At 46.0% G+C, this 10,719-nt stretch overlaps 1 protein-coding gene across 2 annotated transcripts in view; it reads right to left on the bottom strand.

Annotated features, from left to right (window-relative positions):
- LOC129388325 (uncharacterized) overlaps positions 1–10,227 on the bottom strand; it is a 51,890-nt gene extending 41,663 nt beyond the window's left edge. For both annotated transcript variants that reach the window (XR_008615300.2, XM_055078468.2), the window contains exon 1: positions 10,007–10,227. Coding sequence is in view for 1 of the 2 variants with exons in the window: in XM_055078468.2 (XP_054934443.2) it covers positions 10,007–10,138 (132 nt within the window). In the remaining variant the exon portion in view is untranslated. The remainder of the gene's footprint in view (positions 1–10,006) is intronic.
- Between the last annotated feature and the right edge of the window lie 492 nt (positions 10,228–10,719).

A 10,719-nucleotide genomic window follows, 5' to 3' on the forward strand; every position in this document is an offset into this window, starting at 1 on the left:
AAGGATGGCCTGACCTGATGATAATGCCATTGCGGCGACGAAATGATGACACCATGATTATGACGACGTGTTGTAGCTGATGTCTGTACTTGCATGTATCTCCTGGCGGCATCGTCTGTCGGCATAGGCTGTCTCGATTCGCACTATATCCGGTGCTTCGCTTCCACTTTCTCTGGCAGCAGTCACTCGTGGAAAACTGCAGCCTGCAGCCAGAAAGGATTTGAATTGTACAACTAATGCGTCGGGACAAAGATTGCATGACGACCAATGCGTCACGAATGAGGAGTGAATGAAGACGAACGTGTCTCAACGCTGGCATAGGAAAAATGTCATGAAGTTGGGACGATGATGACGTAACGATAACGATGGCCCAACGGGGCAGCATGATGCCGACGAAATGACAACGAAGTGAACACGAGTGTGTGAACATAGTCTCATGGTGACGATGACATGACAATGAAGGAATGATCATATGTAGAAGTAGTGAACAATGGAGTGCGGTCTTACGTGCGAGCTGTTCGGCCAATCTGCAGCAGCAGCAGCAGAAGCGTAGATAAAGACGAAGGAAAAGACAAAAGTACTTCCATTAGTAAAGATTACGCCGATGCTATCCTCTCTGGGAGTCGTTGGGAACGACGTTTTATGTGTTGTTTGCGTACATTAACGATACTTAGTGCGGAATTGTTGATTTGAGGGTGGCCGCTTTTGTAAAGTCGTCTAGGTGCTGCGGTGCTTTAGTGCGGCTTAGCGTTTGCACGACTTAAGTCAGTTGTCCGCTTAACAAGTTCCCATCGTGTTTATTTTTCAGACGTAAGGAAAACGTACCGTTGCGTAAAGTTAACGACACTTTATCCATTGTATCCGCACGTGTTGTCCTGTCTAGCAGTTACGTTTCCTTGCCTTCGTGCGTCACCTGGTCTCTCTCCCGCGCTCCCAAAATGGCTTGCTGCCATGAGCCAAGAGTGATAAGATTGTTATTCACTCGTTCTGTGACTGCGTCGGTTCTACGCCATTCTCTGCGCCCTCTCACTGCCTCCTCTCTACCATTCCATCTGCTTCCCCTCTGGGCTCTTGCGCATTAACACAAAGGTAAGGGCTGCAGCTTCTGCGACGCCATTGCGAGGGGCTCACGTACCATCATAACAGTTAAATTATGGGGTTTTACGTGCCAAAACCACTTTCTGATTATGAGGCACGCCGTAGTGGAGGACTCCGGAAATTTCGACCACCTGGGGTTCTTTAACGTGCACCTAAATCTAAGTACACGGGTGTTTTCGCATTTCGTCCCCATCAAAATGTGGCCGCCGTGGCCGGGATTCGATCCCGCGACCTCGTGCTCAGCAGCCCCACGGCGGGTTCTGAGCGACCACGGCGGGTTCCATTATGGCGTCTAGTGGGCATTGTGACAACGTAGTATTTTGTCTCTACCATGCACCTGCCATGTACATCCAGGCTTTCAACCCCCCCCCCCCCCTCCCCGGCGTGGCCTGCCTGACAGGAGCAGCGGGAGCTGCAGCAGCAGAGAAAAAATAGAAGAAACGGCGGAAAAACTTCATTATAAAAATCAGTCCGAGATGTCCGCAAACCTCGTAACTGACTTACTTCAGACAGTCTAGGGTGTTTTATTCGGTTCCTGTGCCCTTGGGTATGTTTTTGTTGCCTAGCGGTCTCGCCAACTGCAGGATGGTGAGTGCTACTTTCGGTTTGAAGGAACATCCATGCTCGAAGCGGCTGCCGGACAACCTAACTTATATTTCGTTATTTCTCCTTTTGTGATTTTAAATCCGGCGAAGCGCGGAAAATGGCTGTCTTCGTGCGTCCATCGATCTTACCTCAGCTCACCCTTGCCCCTCACTTAGCGATATCAAAAGCCGGATCGCGCTTGGTCATCTGCTTCGGTTCTTGCCCAAGTATGAAGATGGGAAAGATAAGATCGAGAAGCATGATCAGGCGTGCATTGAACGGAGGACGCAGGAAACGAGGTCAACCAAGCATTAGACGAAGATGGCTAAAACGGGGTATCAGATGCGTTGCGCGGCTCTATGGTGTTCTAACCCCGGAAATTCCAGTTCTGCGAAGCTTTTCAGGTTTACGAATCACAGCAGGCAAGCAAAATCATTTCGCTTTATTTTTCTGAGCAGGTGCTCATTTTTTATGGGTAACCCAGTTCTGTGCAATCCTGATTGGGCTGACATACGAGCAGTGTCACTCGACGCATTCGTCATGACGGCAGCCCATCTGCTGTCAGAGAAATACTTGTACTGAAGGGCGTAAGTACGAGGTTGTTGGGCTATACATTTTGTGCACTCGTTACTTTGTGGACGCATACAGGTAATGCTAAAGTAAAGAAAAAAATTACACAGCCGTAATGTTTTCAAATTTTAGGAGCAATGTTGGCAAAGGAATGGGCGCACATATCTTCCCTGTTGCGTTTGGATGCATCATTATTAAGATATCATACTGATGAAGGTTGAAGCTCACTATCTAATCTTAATTTTAGAGTGTAGACAGTACCATAAGTTACCTTGCTATAGGCTCAGCTTCGGTGAGTGCAATTTTGAACTCCTGCGTATTATAAACGAGGCGCAACGTTAATTGCTTTGCCGACCAAATGTTTTTAATAATACCCGCAATATAAGCATAGAATATTTAATGCTAATTAATCACGAACTGTAAATCCCCCTTGCGATGAAGAGTGTCAATAAGCTATTTTCTTGAACGGTTGGTTACTTGTGTTGCTGTTGTGTCCAAATAGCGTCCTAACACTCGCCGTGCTTCTCTGTATGTATGAAAATCACGCAAAGTGTGAGGACAGGCAGATTATCTGCGCTTGTAAGCGCCCTAGAAATATGCTTCCTCGTTTTGCATGTAGTTCAAATAATGAGAGCAATTATAGGTTAATTTCTGTTCATACGGTTGCATGTAGCCACATTAAAGTTATGTGGGTTCTTACATACTGTCGATGAAATGCACTCATCGCACTCTACCTTCTTTTTGTAGGCCACAAGATCTGTCACCGTCATAACGTACGTGATAGTAGCGTTGTGTGTGAGCAGCCCGTGTTGATTAATTTTGGCATTGGTTTGGATCTTCTGGAATCTATGTTCGCTCATAACGTACAAATTTAAGTTGTCAATGAAAATTGCTTCTGCAGATTGACTAACACTGCGTGGTGTTCAGTCTTTTTACAGTACGAATGTGCGAATAAAAACAAAAACGTTCAACTTTTACTTGTCCTGAGTTATGGATTACTGAGAAATCGCCCAGATTTAGTTGATCCACTTAACAACACACGAACAAAATAACGACTGATGGTTCCAGAAAGTTTTCTTTACACTGCCCCCGACTATATCTGCGGACTAGTTGACCTGTAGCCCTAATCTTAACCAAAAGTTAAGTATTTCAATGTGACTATTTTCACGAAATGACGCAATTTGATATATTTCCTGCGAATATTTGTAGTAGACGACGGCTTGCTGCATAGACATTCTTCATTATAATTCCTTGCCACTCGTGCATACGAGCGCTGTCCCAGCACTTTCCAAAATGAATACAAGCTTCCAAGGTGAACGCGGTAAAAAAAATGCTTCCTAAACGCCGCACACTTCAGCTGATTCAGCATCGTGATTTGGCGAATGTCCCCGTGTGGCCAGCGGACCTCCAAGAAAGCACGAACACAGCCCGCTTGCATGCAAAGTGGGAATAGAGGGCTTCCGGCAAGCCTTCGCTTCCCGGCGGCGCGCCCTCTCCCTCTGCCTTATGACCTCATCAGTGACGTCATGGAGGCATTGTTTTGTTTGTGAATCATTTCCAGTTGGATATCAGGCAACCGCCAGTGGTGGAAGTGGCGCCGCGGCCGCGTTTCGGCATGGGATCCAGTGTCCCATGGGAGGTATAGGGAGTTTGCGCACCCTGGCCTCGCTACAACGTAGCGTCAACGCAGCAGCTGCACTACTCCTACCTTGGAGCGTGGTCGTGACCGGTTGTCAGTGAGAGCACTCACGCAGTCTGCACTGCGTGTCGACCCTGTCAGGTTTTATCGCAGTAGTCGTAGTAACTACTAGAGTACCTCCAACGTGGAGCCGGTAAATAACCATGTGAGCAAAATTACCGGCTCAGACAAAATTCTAATGAAGAAATTCGCCCGAATAGGAAGAGGTATAATGAACACGTTCCTGTACTTTTTACCTTACGTTTCCTTCACCCACACTCAACAACCTAGAAACCGCCCTTGAGAACCTCTACAAAGCGGCTCTCAACCCTCCTGTCACCACCTCTACTGCTAAGTTCTTTGCCACAGGTCTCATTGGTCATCTCCGTTCACTTCTCTCTCTCCATTGTGACTTCCAGCCTCCCGGATTTCCCTTACACGTCAGGGTCAGTGATTACTGGCTCAGATCTCCCATTGCCGTTTCCACCTTTACCCGTCCTATATCCACCCCGGATCCCTACATTCGCGTTCGATATGTCCGCTGTCCTGCACGCCAGCCGTCGTCACGCGGCCGCGCAGCACCATTCCCCCCTCTTTACTACACGGATGCCTCTTTCGTAGCGCCTCGAGTTTCCTGCGGCTACGCTATTTACCATCCCGACCTCCCAGAACCTGAGAAGTCACTCCAGTGGGCCGTACCTACAGCCTCCGTATGCACTCTATCTTAAGGTCCTTGCTTCTGCTTATGCACTACCATAATTTCCCTCCCTTCCCTCATTACCAGAGTATACGATATACTCCAATTCTCAAGCTGGCATGCGCCACATACAGAAGCGCACCCTACCCCATTCGACGAGATGTCTCCGCACTGCAGCCTTCCACCGTTTTCCTCCACTGGGTCCCTGGACATTCGGGGATTGACTGCAATGAGCTGGCCCATCAGCTGGCCCGTGACGCTTTTAACCTGGCACCATTGATCCCTTGGTCCAGGCACTCGAAGGACTGTGGGAGATACCCCTTGCGCCGCAGCATCATGGATGTTTACCTCCAGCTCCGTTTTCATAAGTGCCTCTACCGACCCCATCATCTCATCACTCACTGTGCCGAACGTTCGTCCAATACGTTCATCCAAATAAGCGCATTGATTACCCCTTCCCGCGTCTTTCTCTATCGCTATCGCTCCGACCCCTCCTGTCCGAACTGCCTTTCTACCTATGCGTCCATATGCCATTGCTTCTTCTACTCTCCAGTTGCTCAGCAATCACATTCATATCCCCCCCCTCTCTTTCCATCACCACCTCGCTCGACTGGCTTGGTACTGAAAGGCAAGATGAAGAGGTCTACTGGCCGCTCAGGTAGTCGAGATCTTCAGCCTGTAATTTCGGTCCGAAAAGGTCTTATACTACTACTACTACTATGCCATTGAATATAAGGCTCATGACATCTTCGTTCAAAATTATTTAGGATTAATTTGTGCACTATAAGTCGCCTTTTAATTGGCAACGGACCCTGCTGACATGTTGTGTTCGTTTGTATGCTGAACATTTGGGAGCATTGAAATTAGAGCGCGCATGTGTGTGTGTCACGTATTTCTTATTTTTATTTCGCGGGCATCTGCAATGAGCGCAAAAAACGAATACTTTATAGATAGAAAGGCGGAAACTGTTTATTAGCATGTATTGCAAACCACTCTGCAACTTTGTATTTGGAATTCGTTGCCTCAATTCGTTGCTCCAAAAGTTGGTTAATTGTCTGGATTAGTATGCAATTAAACAATACAAAAATATTGGGACGTAGTTCATACCACAGTCAGCAGCATGCGTTTGGTCAAGTGGTCTTAGAGTTCATCGGCGTATCTTTAACTATGGCTAATGTTAGGTGAGACACGCTGTATTTGGAAGAACAAATCAATGTGCCAGTAATCGATGCTCGTTTCCAAAGGGAGAAGCAGAGCGGGGCGTACGCACTCCTAGAGTATGCCGTCTTTCGTCGGACTTCACGAATTTCATCTTCGCGTGAATAATCCTTGCGTTCCTACCGAATGAAGTAGGGTTGTGCAACCGCAAATGGAAGTACCGCATTTCCTGGCATGGAAGAAACACAGCTTCTCCGCTGCGCAAGCTTCTACCTGCACTATATTGGCCTGATTTTGCGCAGTACTTCCGACATTTACAACTCGCTTTTGTGAACTGTGATATAATTGAAGCTGATTAAAAAAATGTTCACTCTTACTTTATTTGTGTGAGTAGACAAAAGGTAATGCTCTGTAAGGCTGAATACATCGTCCCCTGATTTCGTTATTCAAAATCTATAGCCAAAGACCACATGCTGCTGAGCGTCAAAGGCTCTTTAATGATCAAACCTGAACATTCGCTACTTAAACACAAAATACTGCATTCACAAAAGTGATCGTGTCGAGACAAGGTATTGAGAAACCGCCAATTATAAACGGGAAAGCAAGCGAATAGCTTCTGCTAAACGTAGATATTTATGCACCCATCAACAATACTTCTAAACTTGCTGCTGACTTTCAAAGCGGTGATGATGCGGCACAAGTTACTCTCTGTGTTTTTCGTAGACGGCTTGACAGTGCGTCAATTACGGCGTGACATTGGCGTTGAGATTAGGACAATAAAAAGTTGACGATGATGGCCTCACAACGAAGATGACAACATGGCCAACGCGGCATCAAGACCATGGACCAACGACAATGCGACAACGACGGCAGTGCAACATCTAAGCGAAGCCGCAGTTAGCGGGTAAGACTTGACCGGCACATAGACGAGAGCCGCGCAGTGGACTTTCGCAACTAATGCGACCAGCAATGCGACCAACTAATGCGACCAGCCTTCAGCGGAGATACGGTGGCTGAGACGACGAAGGAATGCCACACAGCGCGATCACCCGCTATAGCATCTAAACCTTTGGCCGCGAGAAAGGTCTCACATGTTTACATCTGCGTCTGAAAGTTTGGCGACGAACGCGGCCAGCGACGTGCTTTGAGAGCTCTTGTGTGCCGGTCGGTCCGTCGAGAGTGGCTTTTCCCAGTCCAAATTCCAGTGCTGCAGCGGGAGATCCTCTTATTCTTTCTTTATTATTTCTTTATTCAGAGCTTACCCCGCACTTGCCGAAGACGCTCCAGCAGGGTGATTAGAGCATTGACATCAACAAATCTCCATTGTTACAGCACACTTGCAGTTTAGACAACTTCTTCCACTCTTTAACTGTTCTACCCAAAAGGAATTTGCAAATAGGACCATCCCGGTAAGCAATTCCCTCATTTTGAAAACATGGCCAGTTTTATATGAACGGTAATTACGTTTTTTAAGGTATTTTTCGTTGTTAATTCCTGTTTCATTAATAAATTTTGAAAAAAAGAATTTCAACCGCAGTTTTTGTCGGCGCGAGGAAGGTAGTTTCCACTCAAGTTCATTTTTCATCTGAGTGCAGTTCTCGCCCCTCTTTTAGCGCCTTAAGATGAACCTAGCTGCCCGATTTTGAATTTCCTGCAGTTCCTCAATCAGTGTAATTTGTAAAAGATCCTATACGTCACATACATAGTTTAGTATTGGTCGAACAGATGCTAAATAGGTTATCTTTTTTATGTTCAGTTCTGAAGTTTTAAAGTTGCGTTATACAAGATTTAGTGCCCTTCCAGCTCTCCCAACCACGTCGCTTACATGCGCATTCCATGAGCTATCGGATGAAAAGACTACACCTAGATATTTAGATTGAACTGCTTTTTTTACGGGTTCATGGTTTAAGAGCCGCTGAGTCTCTTTTCGCTTCCGTTTTCCTTATAAAAGAACCGTGCACACACTTTGTACCATTTAGATTCATTTTCCACATGGCGCACCAATCCTGAACATGATGCCATCATCTGCAAACAGTCTAGGGTGTGATGAAATATCCACTGAAATATCATTAATATAAACTATAAATAAAAGTGGCCCCAGTACCCATCGGCTGTCCCCTGTGGGACTTCCGACATCACATCAACGTACCCAGAGCTCTCGCCATTTAAAATAACATAGTCTTGGCGCTGACAGAGATCATTTTCTATCCCGCTAAGCACAGCAGAGCCTACGTTTAGCAGTTTCCCTCTCAGTTACCTTCGTTCTCAGTTACTCTCACTAGCTGTATAAACAAGAAAACCTATTCACATTAAAGATACGTCAATGCTGCGAACTTATCGTATTCCATGCCTACAACAGAACGTGTAATAGCCCCGTGCTGTATGCTGCTATTTATTCAATGCCGTTCTATAATTTAACGATACCGGTGAACCACCGCTGAAGCATCACGTAGACACCCCATACATTCTTCAAATTTTCGCAGACCTGTCTTTACCGTCGCATAGCGTTACCTCGGATTCATACCCGCTCTCCATAGTTCATTGCAATGTCCGACATGCGCCCCCCAACTGCTACACTAATTGGGTAAGACTAGCTCCACGAAAATAACAGAAATCCTTGCTCTTGAGGCACTCCGAATCTGCAATTCAAATTCGTCATTACACAAGCCACATAATTATGCTGCTGGTATTCATTTTATATGTATACAGGGTGTCGCACACAACTTGAGCGAAGAATTTAAACATGCAAGGCGCGTCGGAAGTGAATTGAACCGAACGCATACTATTCGCTATAGCCTATAGTAACTCAGAGAAGTTTTTGTTCTCCCCATAACTCACTAGTTAGTTAAGTTTAATTACCCAACATTTTCTATAATGGCTGAGGACCCCGAGCATGATACGAAGATTTCTAGAGCACCTTCAGGAACCAACGATCGAGTTGTTTTCGTTAAGATACTTCTCGCGTAGTCCTTTCTTCCGGGTTGCAATGAATGCCCGCGAAATAATAAAAAAGCCACGTGACGGAGTGTTTGCGCAGTGGTATCGTGCGTGTGTTCAAGCGTGTGTTCTGTAAACAAGGTCGGTTCCCGTCGGATGACGGCGAAAATGCTTGCTGCTGGCCGAGCGCTGCCGATGAGATGAAAAACGCCTTGTCGCTTCCTCGTCGCCAGTCACAATTCAGCCGACCTTGTTCGCTGAACGCACGCTCGAGAGCAGCACAATACCTCTGCGCAAACGATCCGTCACGTGCATTTTTTTCATATTTCGCGGACCTTCTTTACAACCCGGAAAAATGTACTACGTGAGACGTATCGTACAGGATCAACCCGATTGGTGGTTTCTGAAGGTGCTATACAAATCTGCGTATCATACTCGGGGTCATCAGCCTATAATTAAAAAGTCGGGCAATTAATTTTAATTAATTAATGAGTTATGGCGAAGACAAAAGAATGTATGAATTACTATGGGCCAGTGCGAATAGGATGCGTTCGGTTCAATTCGCTTCCGACGCGCCTTTCATTTTTAAATAATTTGAACAAATTACATGGCACTCCCTGTATACGTCACCATTACGTCAGCAGACAACGTTCTTAAGCTGCCATTGCTTGCGATAGATGAGTTCTAACATATCGTGTTTATATATAACAATTTGGTCTGCTGTTGGAAACAGTCTCGTCAAACACTTTTGCGAAGGGTACGTTTATTTGGTAACCACCACCTCTTCAAAGAAATTGTAGCGTTCCCTGTCTTGTTGTTTGACGTGGTACGTCCGGTGCTTTAGATGCACTTTCTGCCACATTTATCACCTTTACGTTAAGATATTATTTTTGTTTAACACTAAAACGCACTTCTCGCTTGCTTCTCATACATGAATTCTCACCCTGTTAGAATGTCTACAATACTTGCTACAATTCATAGAAGCGATCTTTGCTTCCAGCAACAATCACAAAACATGAACATCCAATACCCGAAAACAGGAAATTGAAATAAGCGGAAGTCGATTGCCCAGCAAGTATTGCGGCCTTAATAAACGAAAAATTACCTAAACAATACAGTTCAAATAATCGTTACGTTTTTTTCCAGGCTACATCGCCTGCGGACATTGACCATCACGGAATCCATGCAGGTACGTATCGAGAAGCATGCTTTCGCTACATAGAATCGCCTGCATTATCTTGGAAAGTTGCAATCCCGAAAAGTGCGCATGCTGTTATGCTTACCGTTTCGTCTACTGCGAAGTCGCTTCTCTCCTTCACCGACTGGAGCACGGACCGAGGTGCCGTTTCAAGCCCGGTCTCCACCAAGCTGCGAGAATGAACGCTACCATCATTGATCACCTGCGCGGGCTCCATAGGTGAAAATAAAGAACGGAGCTCCTGACACCACACGCAGGGCAACAGCTCGTCCGAAGTGATGTTCGCCTTCCCCGACGCACTGTTATCTTCTTGTGCTTTCGCCCCGTCGGTCGGTTTGTGTCCGGAATCGTTATCAGTCGGTTCCTCAGGTACGACAATCTGCGAAAAGAAAATAAATGCAGATCCTTGTTAGACATCGCTTCGAATTTCGAATAACGATTTCAGTAGCCACTTAATAAATCACACAGTTTAAACCACTGCCAGTATGAGACTGAGTGTTTGTAACCTGGTTCTCGCATAACGCTGAAGGGCTCTGGTTAAAATGTTGCTGCGAAAAAAGTAACTTATTCACATATATTTTGCTTTGTAACTACATGAATCATGATGTCCCGTTTCCGACCTTCCCCGTCAGCATCGGTTTCGCTTGATGTGACTTTGGCTACCTTCATAAGTCTCCCAAGTCAGTGGTAAAATATTTGTGTTTTACAGTGAACCTAGATAATTCGTACATCTGTCCGTCCGTCCGTCCGTCTGTCGGTCAACTACACATCGAAAACTGCTCCTGCGGAACCCCATGC

This window comes from Dermacentor andersoni, chromosome 10, assembly GCF_023375885.2.
Source record: "Dermacentor andersoni chromosome 10, qqDerAnde1_hic_scaffold, whole genome shotgun sequence".
NCBI lineage: Eukaryota > Metazoa > Arthropoda > Arachnida > Ixodida > Ixodidae > Dermacentor > Dermacentor andersoni.